This window comes from Dermacentor andersoni, chromosome 10 (assembly GCF_023375885.2).
Source record: "Dermacentor andersoni chromosome 10, qqDerAnde1_hic_scaffold, whole genome shotgun sequence".
Classification (NCBI taxonomy): Eukaryota; Metazoa; Arthropoda; class Arachnida; order Ixodida; family Ixodidae; genus Dermacentor; species Dermacentor andersoni.
Window position 1 is genome coordinate 133,780,274 of NC_092823.1, and position 22,724 is coordinate 133,802,997.

General features: G+C 41.6%; 1 protein-coding gene across 2 annotated transcripts in view; it reads right to left on the reverse strand.

Annotated features, from left to right (window-relative positions):
- Positions 1–22,724, reverse strand: part of LOC126545131 (serine/threonine-protein kinase D1-like) — a 59,100-nt gene that overhangs the window by 33,524 nt on the left and 2,852 nt on the right. Inside the window, exons 2-7 of one of the 2 annotated variants that reach the window (XM_050192859.2) lie at positions 18,550–18,696; positions 13,151–13,289; positions 12,125–12,256; positions 10,853–11,016; positions 8,369–8,669; positions 5,617–5,764 (exon numbers count right to left, since the gene is read on the reverse strand). In XM_050192859.2, coding sequence (XP_050048816.1) covers positions 5,617–5,764; positions 8,369–8,669; positions 10,853–11,016; positions 12,125–12,256; positions 13,151–13,289; positions 18,550–18,693 — 1,028 coding nt within the window. In that variant the 5' untranslated portion in view covers positions 18,694–18,696. Of the gene's footprint in view, positions 1–5,616; positions 5,765–8,368; positions 8,670–10,852; positions 11,017–12,124; positions 12,257–13,150; positions 13,290–18,549; positions 18,697–22,724 lie in introns of those variants that run through there. The other variant, XM_055078250.2, reaches the window with a different exon arrangement.

Genomic DNA, 22,724 nt, shown 5'->3' on the forward strand with positions numbered 1-22,724 from the left:
AAAACTATGTCATTTTCTACAGTGTTCAGTGCGAGATCATGCTCTGTGATCCGCTTGCGTCTGCCTCAGTATTTGTGTAGAACTGAATTATACCACTAGTCAGGTACCTTTGTGGACAGTGCACAGAATCGTGCATTGCACGAAACGAGACAATCACAACAGCTCGTGTGCGACGCCGTGAGGGGAAGCGTGCACTCCGAAAGAATGCGAGGAGAAAAAAAATTAAGGGCCCATGAATTAAGCGTCATGCGATCCTCGAGGTCCGGTATGAAAGAATGCAGGGAAGAAATTTCGCTTGCGGAGGGTAGATGTGGCGAGTGGAGAGAGTGTCTCGATTGGCAGTGGAGCTTGCCTTCTGAAATCATGGGTTCACGGCACTGAAATATTTCTATCTTGGCTATTAATGAACAGGCTTGGAAAATTCTTGCAGCAGGATGCTCCCTAGAGGACATGTAACAATTTCAAGCGTATAACCAAAATTTGCTATGGGGCCTAGAGAGGGGCCCTTTAAAGGAATGCTGAAACAATTTTGACAATTTTGTACAAACGTACCGAGTTGTTAGGGTAGGGCCTTCTGATCACTAAGTGAGGCATTTAAGCACTCCACATAAGGCTACCAATCGCAGTGGCATAGCTTTCCTGTGTTTTCAGCCACACCCTCCCAATTGACGTAGTTATCCCAATTGAAGTCAGTTGGGCGAGCTATCAAATTGGCTACCCAGGTCGCACCATTAGTAACTGTTCCAAACTTATGGCGAACAAATGTTGTTCGTAAGTGTTGGAATGTTAGTTAATTTGTTTCTATACAAAAATAACAGGAAGAGAATATACCATGACAATTTATCGCTGCACTCAAGCACTTCTGGCACACAGCAAGTGTTGTCTGCCTGTGTCACAATGTTCTCTGCATTGATGCTAGCTGCACGGTCAGTGCTGGTATCGAGCTTTCTTTTTTGCGAGCACCCTTGCTAAGTTGTGGGCTGCAAATCTAGCGATCGGCAACATGTCAAGCTGTGACATTGTGTCCCTCTGCAAGGCAACATGCGAGCGGTGTGGCTGCAGCGCATCGGGCGGTCGGTATCCGATCGGTGCCAGCATCTATGCATTTGTGGTCGTCACTTCACGCCGTAGGATTACTACGACACTAGAGAGTTTTAGCATGTCTGTTATTTGGGTAAACGCAAGCGGAAGCGCAAACGTGAATGGCCTGCACAGTGGAGCCACCTGGTGGCATACAGCTCAATCAGACAAACACAGAGCTAATATAGCAGTAACCTAGTGTATTCTACTTTGCTGCTAATGTAAATTTTCGGCAGCAGCGTGATTGTGAACACACTGTCTTTTTGAATGTTTAAAATGTTTTGCACTTGGTTGCAGCAATAGTAGCTCTGTGTTTGGGTGGTCAAGCTCTGTGCCACCAAGTGGCTGCACCGTGCAGGCCGCTCATGTTTATGCTAAGCCCCTCCATCACAGCGGTATTAGTACGGAGGGGCTTTAATTTATGCCTCGGCCTATCCGTCAAAACGCCCAGCTCGCCTGTAGTTACCAGAATACCGGACACACTCAGCGCTGCGACAGAACACTTGCAATGCGCGCTGCTTGGATAGCTCTTATGGGGTATCGACGGCCAGCGGAGAGGTTGGAGAGGCTTCGGACATTGGCTCCAAGACCACTGAAAGTTGAGGATGTAGTATTACATCATGATGCAGAGCCAGCAAAGGCGGAGCTTAGCCCCGATCACATGGTGAATGAGTTAAGGAAAAAAAAGCATGGCTAAGAAGGAGGGTAACTAGTAGTCATCTGTAGCTCTCTTAATATGAGACGCTTCATTTAAATTGTGGTGGTAATGTTTTACTGTAGTTGTACCCTAAGCGTCTACAAAATTTGTGCAAACTGTTTAAGGGATTCTTTAAGAATATTAGTTTGCTTTAAATCGGGAGGGTCACTTCAATTATGTCCTTTGGCATTTAATATGGCGCACATGCCGAGTCCTGGGACACATATCAGTAAGAGCCTAGCTAACTGTTGACTCTCTTAATCTTAGACTTGCAATGTGTTTTTGATGTTCTACTTAGAGAAATGCCACAGGAACAAATGGTAAATATACTTCGAGACATCTGTTTTTTATTTAGTGTCAGAACAGGTCATGTGATGACCAACATAGATTTCCATGAATCTCAAGCCAGCTGGTGTCATTAAACGTTTGAGCTAAAGTTTTGAGACTATTAGCCACATTTTTACCTTTAAAGATTCTTAAACGCATTTCTTTCTATTTTGCAAAACTTCAAGTTGCTTCTTAATTCGTGCATCAATTAGCAGCACTCGCAAAACACGATGTTGCCATACCACAACACTGTACATGAGGCGCAACATTTGTTGCATTTTGAAGACCTCTGCAACTCCCTCCCCCCCCCATCACTTTTTTTCATGTTTTAAAGCCTAATTTTATTTTTAACATGCTAAGGAATACACAATGAAAGTACAATAAGCAATTTTACAAGAAGAATCGATTGATTGCTTTAATATTTACCGTTGATTGCTTTGATTGATAGAACGTTTTTATTGCCTCCAAACAACAATAGGGCTATTAGGAATACTGCAGTAGAAGGCTGTGGATTATATTATGTCACATGTACTATTTTACATTTACCGAAATCTAAGAACTGGGGTGTCTTTGCTTTTGTTTCCATTGGAACACAGCCACCGTGGAGGCAAGAAGAACATTGTGCTCAGCAGGAGAACAGCATATGTACTGAATCAATGTAATTAGAGCTAGTCACACCATTGTATTTCTTATAGAAAGCACCTGTGTTCCCTCTGTAGCACTTGAAGTTGCCATTAGATCAAGGTACAAAAAGAAGCCACGATTAAACTTTACACTTGCACAGTACAACATTCTAAAAGTCAGGCTGTGGGGCACTGAACACCACACCGCTATTCATTGCTTTCTTTTGTACTCAGAACAAAATAATGCAATATGTCCTAACCGATGACAGTAAATAATCCTGGGGAAACCTGATTGAAATTGGAGATGATTGTTGTTTATTTAAAATTCTCACATGATAACAGCAAAAATGTTGATGTCATGCAATTTTTGAAATTTGCCGCTATTATTAAAAATACCAGTAAGACAGACTAAATACACTTGGCTATGTGTTTAGCATGCAGCAAAGTATGCACAGAAAAATCTTGAAAGAAACTCTCAGCAACAAGACACATCAAGAATCGTACCTTGCTGGTGAAGCAGCGCACTGACATGGACACGGCGAAGACACACAAGAAAACACGGCACTCGCAACTACTTTATTTCAGAGCACATACTTCATATTTATATACATAGGTAATAAATATACTTAGGTATGTAAATATGAAGTATTTGTTCTGAAATAAAATAGTTGCGAGTGCAGCGTGTGTCGTGTTTTCTTGGGTGTCTTCGCCGTGTCTGTGTAAGTGTGCTGCTTCACCAGCAAGGTATGATGATTAATCATCAACTAGCCCAACTTTCCAAATTACTGAACACATTAAGAAATTCCAAAGAAGTCTATATTTTAGCCTTTTGTCCAAAAGCCAAGTTTGCTTGCGTTGTGGCTTGTGCAGACTATTCAGTTGATTTAATTTTCATTAACAGAGTTGTTTGAACTAAGTATAAAAAATGCAAAAGTATAGAAAATATTTTTTTAACTCTCTCAGTATCAAAACATTGTGCAACTATGTAAGCCACATTTTCCACTTTGTCTCAGCCAAGATTTTTTTTCATACTGAAACAACAGCACACACTGAAAAAATAAATAAACTCAGTTCCGATGTGTGGAGGGATTTTGCTATGTTATATAAAAGTTTTTGAAATAAAAAAGATAGTCAAGCTTTCCCTCTAACAGTTATCTGAACACCCAAAAGTTAGTAGTGATGCAAATGAAAAAACTTCCATTCTCTCGTGTCACAAAGTGGCGTGACAAGAAAGAGAGAGGGGGGAGAAAGGAAAGGCAGAGAAGTTAACTAGACTTAGTCCAGTTTGTTACCCTGCACGTGATGGGTGGAATGAAAAAGAGAGAGAATACAGGAATTCAGACCAATCACATGTACTAGACAAGGTGCAGGGTGTGTGCAGCCAGATACTCAAGTCTGTAGCCTTCAAATATTGCAAAAAAGCTTGTGTAGGTGCCTGGGCTGATGAGGAGGAAGCAACGACAATTAGAAATGACTGAAATGTGGTCAAGCTATCAAACCTGTTTGGTGCAGGCTGCTGAGCATCATATCCACTAGCCACCAGGTGCACACACCATCTGCCTGGGTGCTATTAAAAGGCTGTTCATGACAAAATTAAACAATTACCACCAGCCCTGCTGCTTTGCCAGGATTGCTTCAATACTACATGCAGTTAAACCTCGATATAACGAAGTATTTAACTTTTCGTAACCTCTTTTCCATGGGACACATGCATTTAGAACCTCAATATAACGAAGTGTGTTTGTATGCAATTTCAACATAAGATTTCAGTGCTGCTGCAAGGGAATGCAGAGACAATAAATGGAGACTTCCACGGATGCAGATAGTCAAATGATTGAATTACAAGCGGCTGCTTGCAAACGCACCTCTCAAATCGTGCGCCGCACGACAAGTGCGACTGTCGAAATGGACCCACATGTTCCGTATAAAGTCCACGCCCGATAACACCTTATCGTCCCCTCACGCACTGTGTGCTTTAGGCGTGAGCAAAAATGTGCAAGGATGAGACAAGAAAAATGATGGCTTCACGAGTGTCGCCTTCCTGCGCGAGCAAAGAGAAAGAGGGGGAGGGTAGCGAGCTCGCAGTAGCGCAATCCAGTGCGCGCAAGGGGGAAGGGGAGGGGTGCAAGATGGCGCGCGTCTCAGACGTGGCTGCACATGACTGTAAGGAGCGGCTGAGCGCACATGCAGCCGCGCACCCTACTTTAGGGGTGATGTGCAAAGAGTGGGCGTGCCAAGACGGCGTGGCATCATGTAAGCTGACTTCTTGCGCGTTTACTATTGGTGCTTGCATAATCTTGAGTTTCGGTGACCCGTTGGAGCAAAAGGCAGACGAAGCATTCGCTCCTCGCTGCTGGCACTTTTCGTGATAGCATTGTTGTGGGCGGCGCTATCAGCCCCTGAGGCAGATTGCATGCGAAAGCGTGGCTGGCTTTGCCTAATTCGTACTGGCGATGTGAAGATATAGACGCGGCATGAAACCGTATCATTCGTTGCAGACTCCTGAATTCATCAAATTAGCTTTTTTGAGTGCCCGATAATTAGGATAATTCTGCGGGCCCTTTCTGTGCAAGAAAAATCGCTCAGCGACTGTACCTATTTGCATAAAAGGTCGAATTTCAATACAACAAAATTTCGGTATAACGAAGCAAGTTGCCGTTTTTGGCAACTTCGTTATATCGAAGTTTAACCGTACTACTAATTTATAACCAATTTAGGCACAGTGACATTGTGATGCAGTTGGCCTTTGCCCACCCTCCCCCCGTTACAATGTCCTTGCACATGGTTTCTTGTCACATAGTTGTATGCCCCGGCAATAATGCCTTTCAATAGTCACTGGAGCTTATTTGCATAAATAAATATACCATGGCCTGAAGGCCCCACACTTACTCCAAGTTGGTCTTGGGTAACTCATCCTCACGGTTGTCCACCGGCGGCCGTGACTCGTGCTGTTCACTCTCCGTGTCCGAATCATCCTCCACGTTGTCCCTTTCCCCATTGTTCTCAAGCTCGGAGCTGCTTTCCGAGTTGTCCTGAGCTGCACGCATGAAACACATTTACCATGTGTAAAAGTGTGTCAAAACTTCAAATAGCGAATTCAACAGCTAACTATTTGGTTTATTTGGTTCACAACAAGTTGAGCCAAATGGCTGCTGTTTCCAGTCTTACTTAGTGAATAACTTATGAATAATCTGCACTGTCGTGATGAAGAATGACAAGTGTTTGAAACAAACAAGCACTATGTTCTTGCTGAAATTGGTTGATTATAAACATAAAGCCAGTTAGTGTGATCGTAAAACAATCCCAAAGGCTTGAATAGTGCTCAGAACTATTTTAAAAATATTAAAAAGCTATTAGCTTCACATTCTGATTTAGTGCCATAAATAAGGACTACCTAGATTTATATTCAATTTTAAATCATCATTTTTCTTTTCATAATACCCAATTTGGCTTTCAAAAGTAATTATTGATGCAAAAGTGTCAAATGGCCCGTTGAGTGAAGAAGTCGGTGTCTGTCATCTGTAGCAGTGAAATGGCACCTCAATTTGCGTTGCCATTGGCTGCGATACCACGTCACGAGCGTGCCTCGACAAAGCAGAGTGGATGAAAGGGATAACTTGCTGCTGTGGTAGCACGCCAGCTGTTGCGTGACAGGAGTGCGCACCGCCACGGCACCCTCACTCTTGGAAGCCGGCGTACGGTCCGTATTGGACATTAATGTGTTTACATTCACAACGCATAAGAAGTGCTTAGGTGTCCTCCAATTTTTCACACGTTCCTACCACTGAAAATTGGCAAAACTTAAGAATGACGACAAATGGTAGATTCCTAGTTTGGTAACGGTGTTCTGCAACTTACAGCATCAAATTCCCTTTAAACCAGAATATGGGTAGAGATATTTTTTTGAAAAAGGCAGCTTAATGTCACCCCTTGCCTTATGTAGCAATCTTTAGCAGAATGTGAGTCGCATCTGACAACCTATGGCGTGCATGTTGGAACGCATAGCCAGTCTTGTCAAAATGTGATTGCTGTTATTTTTTTTTTTCTGTCTTCTTGTGAGTGCTCTTATGATCGACCTTGAATGTGATTTATTTTTAATTAGTTTGTCTGGTGAATGATGAGTAGCACCCCCTGGAGACAGTTTTCAAGTGTTCAAGAAACAAGTAGTAGATTTCACCAAAGCAAACGGCAACATGGCCACTCAGCGCCAGTTTGGTGTTTTTGAGTAAAGCGTGTGAAATCGGTTGGCACAAGAAGGAAAACTGTTGGTACGCAACCCACGTAAAACACCCTTTAGTGGGCATTGTGGATTGCATCCACACCTTGAGGATTCACTAGCAGACTTGGGAGCTTCATGGGCGTTCACTACCGGTGACAGTGCCTTTGTGAAAATAGACGTGTTTTGGCCATTCTATTGTTGTCTTCTCTCTATTTTTTCCCTTCAAGGTAGGGGGTTGACTTATATTCCTGTTTATAGTGTACTAAATTTTTGCAGACTACGTGTCAATCTGGGTGCTATTTCGAAGTAATTATACCCCTTAAGTGGGGTGCTGAAGTACAGTTGTGCCCAAGTAAAGTTCTGTAATGCTTTCTGCACACACTCTGTTTATACCAAGATAATTTGTGAATGTGAGAGATCCATACACTAGTGGTACCATCTACACAGAAGTTGGTTAAACTAAAATTGTATGGCAGGTTTCATTTTTACACCCAGATGGTGTGACAAAGTTTATCTCTAGATATCTGTCAGTGTCGCTCGCGTCTCTTGTTTTTCGATATGGCAAACTGGCTGTACTGAGATGCCTGCTAGCAGAAATGCCGCAGACTTCAGTAACATGGGTATGGTGACACCCTCTGTTGCTGATGGATATCACAGTGGACATGACGCATTCTCAACATTGCCACAGGACCTACCAAACTGAACAGTCAGATCCCAGCTGCTTGAATTGGAAACAGATGAGATGATATTCCTAACAAAAGTGTGTGGCCCATTTCCTTGTGAGCTTTGTAAGCCAAGTCTTATGCTGTCCACACAGGCAATACGAATTGACACTCCGGTTGCTAATCAGCACCTGTGTATGTGTCTGCTGCATGTCCCATTCTAAAGAGCTGCTTTATTTGTGGCGGTGTTTTGTGCAGCACATGAATGGCTTTAGAAAAAAAAGTACAGAGGAGAAAGAGCACTGTTTCTCCTACATACTTTATTTTCTAGAACTGTTCGTGTACTGCACAGGAAACCACCACGAACTATTTCTAACTGGCCCAAGTTTCCACCCTTGTACAGACGAACCTGGATATATTGAATCAAAATAAAACGAATTATTGTATATATTGAGCAACTGTACAATCCCCTTGAAAATTTGTTTAAGATTTTTACTTTATTTATACTTTCTATACCTATATATAGAAATTTTTCGTGAACCCTTTCAGATTCAATATATCCGGGTTTGACTGTACTGCTTTCTTTAATAAGTCATAAATGTGCCTCTAAAGAACACACACTTCTGCCTCAAAAGAAGCACTGACATGTTATCATGAATACAAAGTATTACTTAGGAAACGCACTTCTCTCCAAGCGCTACACTGTATGTTGTGTTGTTGCATTCAGCGCACAAAGTATCAGTGATCGCAACCCACTCACAGGCGTCGGCCCACTCCCGGGGTGCCTCGCCCGTGCAGTCCATGGGGATCTTGTCCATGCAGCGCTTGTGGACATTGAACTTGCAGTCCTTGCACTGCAGCCCTTGGCGGAAGAGGCCCTTGAGCAGTCGCTTGCAGTGTTGGCACACCGTTGGCTTGGCATACGAGTGCACCACAAACGTGTGCGGGATGCAGATTCGGCCTGCTAGCTCCCGCTCCACCCACGCGGGGCGCCCCATGTTCAGCGATGGGGACCGCTTCTCCCGCGAACTGGACGACAAGTTGCTCCCACTGCAGAGCAACTGCACACACCAAGTGCAATTGCCATCACAGTCAAGCACAAGGCTCACAGGGAGGTTGACTAACTCATACTAGTACTGCAGAGTATTCATTAACAATTACACATACAAAGAGCACAAACCATGAGACACTAAATTAGTGTCTGTCCTGTGTCTACTTGTCTGTCTTGTGTTTTGAATACTTCCTATGTTGATGTAAGCAAAGGTCCAATATTATATTTCTGCAGATGTGGTCACAGCTCAACAGAAGCTGTTGTGAGCGTTTCCACATAACATCCCTTAAGCAGGTCAGAAATTGCAGTGTCGCCCAGTGAAAAAGCAATGGAGCAGTTTGGTTTTACATTTTCCACAAGTGTCTTCCAGAAATGCGAGTGACGTGCAGTCAGTTTGTCTGTAAAATTATGATGAAGACACATGAACCCACTGTCATGCTTAGACCAACTCCCACATTGTGCGGGATCAGTACAGTCTTTTTTAAGTAATAATTTCTTGTAGAAGCACTGCCATATTAAAACAAACTTAACTGCGCCACACATAAATGTAACCACAAATGAGGAAAAACTTAAAATTTGCGTAATGAAGTTACTACCTAGACATTGCTCCCACAGTGAAGTATAAGGGCAAATCAGAAAGTCCTTGCCCCTAATTTTTTATTAGCCAAAATAAGGAACATACAGGTAGTAACAAAGATACTCGCTATTCTATGTACCTTACACTATATTTCCACATAGTCCCTACACCTGTTCAGAGATTTGTCCCATCGCAGCACTAAACTTGAGATGCCCCTGTGGTAAAATTCGTCCGGCTGACTTTCAAACCACACTCATTGTCATGCAAGTCTTCACCGCCTTTTGCGAGCTCACAACACCACCACCTCACACTTCTCCAAGTGAGACACCTTTCTCCATACGTGGGTTGCATTTCCCTGTGGATTTCGACTGGTGTTCATCCCTTGCTCCATAGAGAACGAATCACATTTCATTACTCGTATGCCGTGGACGTGTGAAGCACAACCGTCATCTTTAACAAATGACAGCAGCACCGTGCCGTGGAGCTACCAGCAGATAAGGCCGGGCTGGTTCAAGGAGGGTCAACCGCTGGGAATAGGTATGTTGACTTTGCCTTTGCAGCCGTAATTTGACTAAAAGAAAATAAGGGCAAGAACTTTCTGACATAACAGCCTCACTAAGCACTTGAGAAGTAGCTCCATTTGGATCAAAAAAAGGGTGAATTTTTTTTTTTCCCCAGTGAGAATACAGGTGTGTAGACGACCTTGCAAAATACATCTGCAAGCATGCAGTGACATGTGGCCTCAACTATAGTTTGCTTGCCAAGAACTACAGGTGTTTCAAGTTCATGGGCGTCATAACAGAGCTGTTTTCGTAATCACTCAGTTCAGTGAATAGGTCATTGACAGGTCAAAAAGGAGGAGAAATAAGCATTCTTTGGCTCATCTGCTACTTCACTTTTGCTTACTTAGTTAGCTAGCTTATGCATGTCTACATATCGCCACCAATCATCTACTATTACATCAGTATAATGGTTACATGTGTTCACTTGACCAATTATGCATTTATTTCACAGATATATTGTATCAACTGAGCTCAAACACCGTCACAACTGGTTTTTTTTTCGTTTTTTTTTTATGACCTTGGCAGGCCAACTGCGACATCCCCAATTTTTTTCTCTCTTTATTTTAAGACTACCTATCATCTACTATTATACTATTATCACATCTACTAATCAGCTGTTCTATGGTGTTTGATTCTCCAAAATCCTAAAGCAAGCTTCTTTGCACGCACACCAGTAATGTGGGAAAGTAAGCTTTCAAGGGGACATGACGAGAATGCTTTTTTTTTTTTCATTTTCCATTATTTTGTTATCGATTCTAAAGCTACCAGTCATCTACATTTACACTATTATAACAATTACATGTCTTAACTTCACCAATTATGCATTTATTTTGCAGATAAAGGGTGTCACACTTTTCGCATTACAGACAGAAGTTGCTGGGAGAGTTGCTAAAGAATGCTTACGCATTAAAAAACGATAATTAGAAACATCAGCTACACAGAAGATAACAAAAGATGTCGCAAGTGTTGTGTGCTTTAGTTATCAAATTTAAAAAGAAGTGCTTGCATAACATTTACAATAAACAGCAAGCCATGCATCTTGGCCCAACTCACCACATTATGGTCATCACTGAAAGTAGCTGCGCTGGATGCAGTCCGTTGGACTGCTTCTGTTGGGCTCCGAGGGTACATCGAGGTGGAGGACCGCCGCCGCCGTGTGTGGCTGCAGTTGTTTGGGATCTTGTACGCACACCGCTTGTGAAAGTTGAGCCCACAGCCTGCGTCACAAAAATGAGCGCGTGCATGTGAGAGCTCACATTCACGGGGTTGCCACTGACAATGGTGGGGCACAGGCTAAGCTAGTGGCAGCACTGTTACATGTAACGATGTATAGCTAAGCAAGAATGGAATGCAAGCAAAAGGAAGTAGAACACCTCTTACAGCTATAATTAACGAAAATTTCAATCCCTCTAGAACCTGCAATGGTTGGATGGATCGATGTTATGAGTGTCCCATTTGAAACGGGGCAGTGGGTTGCACCACCAAGCTCTTATTTTTATTTTGCCTAATGTCCTACGTATCCTTTTTTTTTAAAACACACAAAGAATTCCCACCATTAAATTTTCATAACTGCTATTGGAAACTGTTTTTGTATGCCTCCATTGTTTGTGGTCTCCCTACTTCTCTGGCACCAAGCCTCCAGTCGGTGCTAAGTATATGCCAGCTCCAAAACTAAGCACCTGTTGCTAAGACTGGCAAATGCCAAAAGAGCAACTTGCCTTCCAGTTTATTTCCTCCAGTTAGTCCTGGAGGTAATGTTGCCTCCCGTTTTTGACTTCCATTATTAAAGAGCTTTTGCTTGCGTGTAAATGTGTTAACCTTTCCACAAGACTGGATTACTGGAGATATGCACTGTAGCAACAATACTAGTAGTGACATCTCATGATGATTTTGTCCAACACTAATGTGGTAGACACTGTTTTTTTGTGTCGCCAAAAATTTTTTAAATGTTTCATGTTAACGATTACGTGACTGCTGACACTTCACACCAGCAGCTAAGTACAATATGTTTGGTTGCTGCAATAAAAGTTATGTTGTCCCTGATCTGCATCCCCTGCACTGCCGCTCATATTAATGTTGCCAATAACCTGGTATTCCGCAAAGGGCAATTCGCTCTTTATTGAACAAACTTGTGCACAGCAAGACAAGTCAAACACAAATAACAACAATAGCAGCAAGCACAGACATCAGCTGTCAAATCTAATCTCAATGAATCCAGTTTGTCTGCTATTTAATGCATGTCTCAACATATTTTCCAAATTAACTGCTGGTGCTTGCATACATTCAAGAACTTCAATATTTGCTTCACAGAAGACCCATGCTCACCCTCGCACTTCAGGCCTTGCCGGACTAGGCCGAAGAGCATCTCGCCACAGAAGTCACAGAAGGTGGGCGTCTTGTACGAGTGCACTGTTAGAGAGTGCGGCCGGATCTGGACATCGTCACTCGGGTTTTGGGCTGCACCAGGAAAGACAGGTTGAAAAACATAAGATAAATGAAGCAGGGGTCTATGAGAAGTGTCACCTCACAACAACCAATTTACTTGGAAATCTTCAGAGCAACCGAATAGCTTTTTTCAGAATTCAAAACTGATGAAAAATGTATTTTTGTGCTTACTTTGCCTCCACAGCCCTGCACCATGTAAGTGAGGCGGGCTACAAAGGCTCACTCAGTGGAGATTCAGGATTTGTTTATTTTGCTTTTATGCAAAACCATGCAGATATCTGAGGTAAACAGAGATGCCAAGGTAGGGTACTCACAACTAAAACATGTGGAGATAATTTTACAAAACGCAAATTTGTATATACTTTATAAAGATCATATCATAAACTTGACAATGAAATTGAAATAACACACACAGTACTGAAATAGGTTCGAATTTTCAAGCCCAATGACTCAGGAACATTACCTGAGAGGCCGCTTTGAGAGATCAACTATAAATTGTCTTTCTCTGATGTTTGCCCCTATGACACCACAAAAGAATAATGTGATTAAATATTCATTTTTTTTTGTACTATAGAAGAGTGCATCAAACATAACGAGTTAACTCGCAATGAATCTATTGAATGCACTGAATCCTAATCAGTTCTTACATTGTTATGAATCACTTGTTATCAATAGCTAAATTCCTGCATTTCTAAGTTATTATTCCCTGATCTATCATTTTTCTGATGTGTTCTGTGCAACCAAAATAACAATTCACTGTTGTGACAATTAAATGAGCCAACGGTTGTGTTGATATAAAAATTATTGCCTCTCCTGCTTGGTGCTGCAGTTATGTTGCCTGACCAACAAATGTTTGCACACGCAGTGGCTCTTTGGACAGGGATAGTCCAGCTCCCTGCTACTTGCCTGAAACGACAATCTCCACCAGGGTGCCCTCGGCCACATCAGAAGCAGCATTGATGGGCAGCAGAATGTTCTCACTGTTGTAGTCGTGCCGGAACAGGAGCAGCCGCTCACTCAGCCTGTTCAGGCCGTGCTCCGGCAGCTGGACAATCCAGTGCGGGCCAACGGGGAGTAAAACAAAGCCGGCTTGAACATGCAACAGTACTACTGCAGATGCAGACCTGCCAACCCTGAACATTAAACAATATCATAGCTGCAGACAAAAAATGCCAAATTAAATTGTGGAACTGCAATGTCCCGAAGCTGCAAGTGTGGGCTATGAGAGATGCCATAGAAGGAGGCTGGCTCTAGATTAATTTCGACCTCCTGGGGTTCTTTAATGCGTGCCAAAAGCACTTCCTCATTGGAATGTGGTGGCCACAGTCAGGATTTGAACCCAAGACCTTGTGCTCAACAGTGCAATGCCATGGAAGGTAGAAAAAGAACTAACAATTAATGTTGCTAGAATTTGGTGAAAAAGATTCAGAACAGCTTTATTACTCAAGATGCTGATTGTTCATTAAAAATTTAGAGGCAGTTTTGTAGGCTCGCTGTGTAGAGTCTCTGCTCTACAGTAGCAGCAAGAATGATCTATGCCACAGACAAATGAAAACTGTTATGAAGTTCATTAATGGAAAAAAATGAAGTAACAACTGCTGAAGTTTTGGTTGCCGCTATGCTTTGATTCCATGAGAGGGTGGTGTTGCAGTGAGCAGATGAGAATAAATGAGCAGATCTGAAAAATCAGGTCTTGAAAAAAATATTTGCAAGCAACTGCACTCGCATTCTTTTGAAATCAGTTTCGTCCTAAACTGGATGCAAATAAAAAATAACAGAATTATCAGTGCCATCATGTGAATCGCAAAAAAGTTTTAGAAATTGTACATTTTATGATAAATTCATAAAGATTTGAAGGTGTGTGTATGGTAAACAGAGCTCCACAAGCGGTTGCCAGCTACAATGGCCTTACAGCATTGTGATGAGCCTGGAACTGACTGATCTAACACTTCAAAGCCAGGCCTTGGCCATAAAACTGCAGATTATTACCACCATCTGTGTCCTTTTGAAGGACACTAAAGGTGCAGGCTAATTCACATACAACTGGTAGATTAGGCTAATGAACTAGTTATCTCAGTATTTGTTTGGAGGGAAAATTTGATCAGGCCAGACTAGATGCAGCTAGTAAATTCCTATGGTGACCCTGTAATGCGCTCTGTAATCACAGAGCATGGTCATTTTCATCCCAGCACAGTTGGAATGTGGCCACCAAAGTGACTTCGCTGAATTTATTTATTTAGTTAGTTAGGCCTACTTATTCAATTACATAGCACACTTAAGATCATTAGCATTCCAAATGCAGGAATTGTATGAGTACAAAAAGAAAATGCCAATTAGCAACAGTGCATTCACAATTTTGCACAAAATAACAAAGCTGCAAAGTTTAGTTAACAGTCACAAAAAGCCACAGCGCACTAACAGCAAATCAACAAATACTCAATAATAATAAAAAAAAGTAAAGTAAACATTGCTAAAGCCGACTTAACGGAAAGTTCTAAAGTGTGTAAGAAAATGTCTAAAGTCAGGAGTGAACGATTTAGTGAAAGGCTCACTGTAACAAAAGTTTTATTAAAGCTCGCTTACTTTTAAAGAGTGAAAAAAGAAGTTCAGCTGTACCAGTAAATTATGCATCTGAAATACAAAGAAAGCTACTCCTCAGTAAAAGGAGATTCGATAATCCAGGAAAGACGCAAATAATGGGAAAGACAGGAGGAGGTGCTGCACTGAAGTTTCCACACCAAGTCACCATGATGCGATGCACTTTTACGGCGTTTAATGAGGCCTAGTTAACTCTTTTATCGGTAAACATCAAATAAATTGTATTATACAGAAGCCCAAAACTGAATTGAGCAAGTTTCAAGAATTCTTGATGCATTACACAGGCCTGAATATTAGAATATACTTCGATATTCATGATGTCACACTAACATACTGGTGTTTGAGCTTTGGCGTGACATTTAAAAAATGAAAGTTTGGCCTTCGCTTTATCTTTCGGTACTAAATATCTTACCGTGAAATTAATGAAAATAGAGTTTTGAAAGAATACCTTGTCAGCCTAAACTGCTTAAGTCTGTCCTTAGGGCCCACTTAAGAGTGCGCTATTTGAAGAGTGATTTAAACAAGAGGGCAGGTACAAGTGTAAGTTCCTGTACGCACTTTTTTTAATACCAGTTTTACTGTGATAGATTCCATAAAACAAAGACAAATGCAAATATAGGGCAGCCAAAAGCTGAAGGTACTGAGACTACACAGCAGGCAGTTGAAACAGGACATCATGTGTAACAGCCTGACATACTTCTGCATGCACACGCAGTATGTATGATAAGTGGCCTGTCAAGGCAACTATGCTGTTACAATGGCCTCGAGACTGCTGCCAAACATGGCTGCAAGAAAACCAGTAATTAGCCAGCACACATCCCAAACAGCTACACGCATGACAAATGATGGTGCAGGTGTTGCCAAGGCCTAGCTAAAAGTGTACCAGTATGTGAACACGGCAGCGAATGTGTACATTGAACAATTTGCCTGAAGCATGCAGCGCTTACTTGTGCCTTTTTACTATGTGATGATGGCGATGATGACTGATGCTTTGGCAAAGGCCCCTAGGCCAAATAGTGCCAGAGATCTTGTGTTGACTGTCAAACAAGGTTAGATTGATTAAATTTAGAGCTTTGTTTAAACTACATTAAACTGGCATGGGGGGGAGGGGTTATAAAAAGCATACAGGGCTTATATCGATATACAAAAGTTTAATAAAATGCCATAAAGTTTCTTAAAAGTATAAATACAGGTGTTGCCAGGCCCTAATAAAATAATGAAGTAAAGAATGATTGACGCCAGATGTCAGTTGATAGTCAGAACTTGTGTCATCTACCTTGCTCTGTTCCACCAGTTATGCTGTTATTAGTATAACATCAAACTCAAATCAACAACCAAACTTCATGCACTTGTGCTACTCTTCCCTCCTCATAGGCAAAAGTCAATTTTTTTATCACAATATCATAGGAAAAGTGGGTAATACCCAGAGAGAATGCTGAAAAATTGGCTGGTTCTTTTTAAATACTCTTTTTTGTCCAATACGATCAAAGATTGGAATAATCTGCCAAGTTTTTCCATCACAATATTTCTGAAATGTTGTTGAATATGTCTTCTAATCACCTTTGCTGCTTGTAATGTGCCGATTGTGCAAAATTTGTCATTTGTAGTACTCAAGTGATTGCAGCTTTTACTTTGTGAGAGTTTGCTCTTACTGTTTTACGACTTCTCAAAGTTTATTCCTGTTTGTATTACTGTTTTTCAAGATATGCATTCTTAGGTTTTAATGCAATTCCCACGACAATAATGCCTTATAAACAATATAGGTATGCATATTAATAAACAAGCAAACAAAAATAATTTCCTGGCCATATGAGAAAGGAAAGGTAAAGAAAAGGACTGGAAAATGGCCATGATGATTTGAATGATCAAGGGCTCTTTCTACCAAGGGCACACACAAACACTCAGACACACGATGCTGTCTAAACCATGAAACTGTATTCGGTCCTCAAGAGCATGGTCTGACTGCCTGATGTAGGAAGGGCAGAAGCAACAATTTATGTATGAGAAGAACAGCAAGACCACTGACAGTGCACTCTTTTGCCGTAGTGAATGACTGTAGTTTGAGCTAGTTAGTGATCCACTTATACTACAATGGTCTCTTAACATTGCTTACCATCCCCATCTGTCTGTATCAACTTCCTTTTGATAACAACTGTGCAGCAAACTATCTTGCACTAAGGTCACTGTGCTTGAGCGTTATAACGTCACATTGTAGTGATGTACTGAACACACATTGCACTGCCAAAAGTGTCAGTGAGTAACCTCACGGGTGAAGTTGTGCCCCGAAGGACATGTGCAATTTGAATAGCAATGGTTGTGGTGAGCGCGGTCATTACTCATCAAATCTACTCTCGCACAGTCGAGTTCTTCCTCTATTTATACATGTCTTACTATACATTCCAGATTAATTATTGGTGCTCATGTACAATGGAGAATGTACATGCAATTGATCAGAGATGCTTCATTTGCTACAGAACTGGTAACAACAGTGAAGGATTTTGGGAGACTGTAGGTGCATCGTGCGCCGAACAACTTGATAACAGTGATAATCCTGTGAAAATGGACACCGGCATAATGTATAACAACGAAATGTGGCAAACAGAATTAGTTTCACAAACACCTACCCCATACAAACAACGAAACCTGACTTTTAAACCATTTTTATGACAGCAGCTCTTGAACTACTGTGGCGAGTCAATTATTTTGTTTTGTATTCTTTTGCATAAGTTAAGCAGACATAACAGCAGTATGTCATTTGAGCCTGCAGCGACAGTGGTCCATCACGTGAATTCCGTGTCTATTAATTGCGTCAATGTGCTGCTGCCATTAACAGCCAGTAGACTAATGCTTATCACAACTGTACCAGCTAACCCCTTTCTGCCACTTCGGCCAATCAAACCGTACTCTTACGAGAGTGTCTTCGAAGGAAACGAATCAAAATACAACTTCTGTTTGCAAAATTTGCAGCAGTATGAAATAAATTCATACAGCATTCAACATTACAAAACTTACAAAAAAAAATTAGATATACTTTCCTAACAATGAAGTTCTGGCCAGCGACATAATGAAAAAGACATTACTAGCACTTCAGAAGACATTGCAAAGGTGATACCATGCTCCTAAACCGTTTGTCCTACTTAGTTGTGCATACTTATTTGATGGCCAGAGCTTGGGCTCCCCCTTGCAGATTTCTGCAGAATTGATTTGCCATGTTCAGTGTCCCTGCGCTTTGAGTTGTCAATTATTTGATCTTGCTTCGCAAATCTGTTAGCCTCTTGGTTAAGTCAGATGGTACAGTGCTTGCCCAAAAAAGGCATTGGTCACAGGTTCAATCCCCAGTCCAGTATGATTATTTCCATTAATCTGTGGAACTCTTTCTGAGAAACCGTACCGACTAGTTTGGCCAGATTAACATTACACAGACCGAACAGAGAGACAACCAGAACACCGGCGTTGTCCCTGTCATTTATGTCATCCCTGTGTAATGCTATACTCGCCAAGTCAGTCGATATGCTCCAATCAGCACAGCAAAATAGGGTCTTAACAAGAAACCATAGTTGGTGAGCGAGTGGAAAATGAACCAATGGTTCACACTGAGTACATTACTAAAACAATGAAGCAGTAAGGTTTACTTTTATTTTTATTTAGCGGTTTGTTTATTATTTCAATCCAAAATGGGAAGAAAGAAGTGGCAAGGAAGAGCATACCCTCTTGTGGACGAAGTTGCATGCGGTGTCCTTGAGCGACTTGAGGTTCATCTCGGTGGCGTCTATGGTGACCGTGTCACGGACTACCCCTGCTTGCATCAGGAAGGTTATATCCCCGCCCACGTTCAGCACCGGCAGCTCCATCGCCTGCATCACCGAAACCCGCACACTGTCAGCTGCATACTTCGCCTTCTGCAAAGTAGGTTGTTGATTGAGTTGGTGCATGTACACGAATACGAAAAGACAAGCACATGTGAGTATGAAAACAAAGAAGACGGCAGGACCCCTTCCTATTGTCTTTTATGTTTTTGAACTACTTTGTGTGCATCTTTTCGTATTCGTGAGTTTACCCCTCTGCCGTCCAATTTGTCGTGAGAGAGTTGGGTGCTGCTGTATGCGCCCTAAGCTGGTTTTCTTTATCAGTACCATAAAGAAACTGAGCACGGAGAAGCAAGCATACATAATGAGCTCCCACACTGAAACACTACACAGGAGCCTCTTGTAATGCAAGACCTGCAAACCTTAAGCTTAGAATATAAATACTATAGTCAAAGCTTAAAAATACTAACATTTGACTATCAAACATTTCATAGACATTGAAGTGTAGGGGTACTCTGAACATGCATTCTGCTCTGTATAGTTGCAGGAAGAATCATCTGCACCACAAAAAGAAATTTTTGCTAAGTTTATTCATGAGACATTCAAGCAACGGCCGCTGAAATTTTGGCTATTACAGTACACAGGTTCTATAGATTAGTGTTGTTGCTACAGGTAGCTTTTAATAACCAAAGGACAGAAATATGCTCTGAAAAAGCGGTCAGTGACTGTATTTGTATTCTTTCTAAATAAGTTGTCTTAAATTCGATGCAAATGAAAAATTTTAAAATTATTGTTGTCATCACAACAATCATAAACAAGCTGCAAAAAACAAACACTTTATGATAAAATGCAAAAGTTGCCAGGTATGTAATGCGTATGGCAATGAATTACAAGCGTAGCTGCTAAAGTAATTTAACCAATTGCATGCAGGTACGGTACGTACAGGTGAAGGCTTTGGGAATGGTAGATTGCTATCACATAGCCACCGCTACTAAAGTAAACAAGAAACGCCAGGCACAGCTTCTGCAGAGGATGCATCTTTACAAAAGCTATTCCAATGACAACACATTCACATTGTTAAAGACGTAAAGTAAGGTAAGAAATGGATCATGTAGAATGAATGGACATGCATGCTACAACAAAGGCCAGCTAAACTCAGATTTACAATTTTTGTGCATGACCCAGCACATTTGTCAGCGTTTCAACTTTTTATCAGCTTCATTAGCCTCTTCTAGCCAATGGTTGTGAATTCATGACCTGGTGGTCGACTTCTCTGAAATCTCATGAAGAGGGTGAAAGAGAAAAAGCTGGATAATGACGAACATAGAAAACAGTGCAGACAGTGGGGCAAGTGCTACAATCTGGGCAGATGTGCTGTCAACTGATTTTATTCAACGCTTTTGAGTATACAAGAGATAGAAGACAATGCATCTCTGTTCAAATTGAAGCTGCACTGTCATCAGATGTTAGGACATCTGATGACAATGTGTCTGTTCTGTTTGTACCATTAATGTTCGCCATGTTGAATATAAACAAACTAGTTCAACTTGGAACTCCGGCGGCTTATGACATCTTGTAATAAGGGGGCACTGCACTATAAACACAAAGACAACAGAAGTAGAACTGGACAGGATGTGCGCAGACTCAATTGAATTTTATTGGGTGAAAGATGACATATACAATGATTAAAAAGACTTCGTCATGCCCATAGGCCATCTAAAAACGCTGCCATCACAATCTTGCATCCAGAAATTGCACCTCACAATTAGCAAGTACAACGGAAGGATCACTAACACATACAAGTTTTCTTCTTTATAACATATGCCTCGAACAGCTCCCGTTTTAGTTCTTTAATTTGAGTTTTTTTCTAGAAGCGGAAGGCACACCTTCTTTGTCTCTTTTTCAGAAACCCTGCAATGTTTTGCTACGTGTGAATACTCGTCAGATTACAGATTTTCAAGATGTTCCTTTAAACGGATGTTAATACAGCATCTGGTTTGACTCCTGCGGCTGTGTTTATGTCCGTAAGCATATAGAAGCATACAAAGGCATCATCTTCAAATCAACACATGCAGCCGATTTTAAGAAATGTTTTCTAAAATTTCCCTCTGGGGCAGCCCATCGGTTAGGATGTTCCCAGTATATGGACAAACACTATCATAACTAATTGATTTCGTCAAGTAAAAACAAAAACAGGGCCAGTATAGGTTGATTGATTGATAAACATGACATACAGCGTGAAGGACAAGGACTACGAGAGACGATGAACACTGCGCTGACTTCCAACAATATTTTATTGCCGTTGCCACATCATGCATGTATACACAAGAGGGGGCATGAAATACTACTGTAAGTCAGCGCAGTGTTTGTCGTCTCTCGCAGTCCTTGTCCTTCATGCTGTATGTCGTTTGTACAATGAATTACCAACTAGCCCAAGCAACCACCCTTCATTGATTGAGCATTTTATTTTTTTGAAAGTTCAAGGGGGAGCGAGGACTATAAGCCAAGGACAAGAGGGCCCCCTTTTCCCATATAAATCCTGTTGCAAGGATGTATGTGCAATTCATAATGTAAGTATTCTCTTTAGTCGATCCTATTTCCTATGATCCACTATTCATAGCTGACCAAATTGGTGATAAAGTTGGTTTAGCACCACTCGGACCACTTTACATGCCAAAACCAAGATATGATTGCGAGACACGCCATAGTAGTGGGGGACTCCAGATTAATTTTGATCACCTGGAGTTTTTTAACGTATGCCTAAATTTGTGTACATTAGTGTCTGCTTTTCGCTCCATCGAAGTGTAGCTGCCGCGGCAGGGATCGCATCCATGATCTTAAGCTCGGCATCACGATGCCACAGCCACTAAGCTAACACAGCGGGTAGTTGTCAGAGTGCGCTTGGTTCGCTCAATCTCAGGGGAGGAGGCAAAAAAAAATTATGCTTTAAGGAGGTCTTCAAGATAAGTCTGCAGTCCATAATAAGCAGGCCAAAATTATGCTGATGTCAGTGGAAGAATAGTGACGGAATGTTTTCCCCTTCTCTTAACAGTGGGTACTTTAGCAAACTTGTGAAATGGGCTGTTGATATTGGCAACGAAGTCAATTGCGACCTTCCATATGGTTCCTGGCATGTGGAATCACTAGCATTTTTTATAAATTAAGGGATCTCAGATGATCACGTGGGGTTACTAGGGACACTGAGGCACACAAGGCTTTCTTTAAATAGCAGCAGTGGCATAGCCAAGGGGTGGTACACCAGGCATATGTCCCCCTCCCTGAATTTCCGTGTTAGTATGCAACCCACCCAGCACTGCCACTACCCCTATCACTTTCCCCAGCCTCAATGAAGTGTGCGCCACTCCTGAAAAAAAATTTCTGCCTATGCCCCTGAATAGCAGCAAGATTGACAACTGGGCAAACTGGTATACTTGCATCATCGAGAAAGCAGCGAATAGAGGTTTGTTTGCCACGAGTTCTTTCTTGATTTCCTTGTGTATGTATAAAATAAAAGCTCAGTTGTGAGTATAAAGAAGACATCAGCACCTCTCATATTGTTCTTCTTCACTTGATGTTTCGTCCTTTATGCTGCTTTCTTCATGACAAGTTTTTAATGCCCCAGTCACAAAGGGGCACTTTGGATCGCAACCAAGCTCTATCAAGATCAAATTTTTCATTTGCAAGATATCCAAAAGGGAGCCAATTGTGGACATGAGATTGAATAGCGATCAAGTTTGATCGCAATAATATGTGCACCATGTGGCTGCGGTATTAAATATGGCTGAGACAACTGCATGAAGAAATGACTGCCACCAAAGTAGTTGTCGAATGGTGGTTACAAATGGCCGTTTGTAACTTGCTTGTTAAGAGCAGAGATCTCTAACGGCTTCTAAAAGAATTGGTTGCAGAATGTCATGCTCATTAAACAAAGTTTTGCCCTTAATGTTAGCAACAGTTCACTGCATCAGTATTTCTTAAATGTTTAATGTAATATGGCTTAACAGTCTAATTGCTTCAGACACATCATGAACCGCAAATCACATACTTTTGTTATGTAGTGCATTGTCAGAAAATAA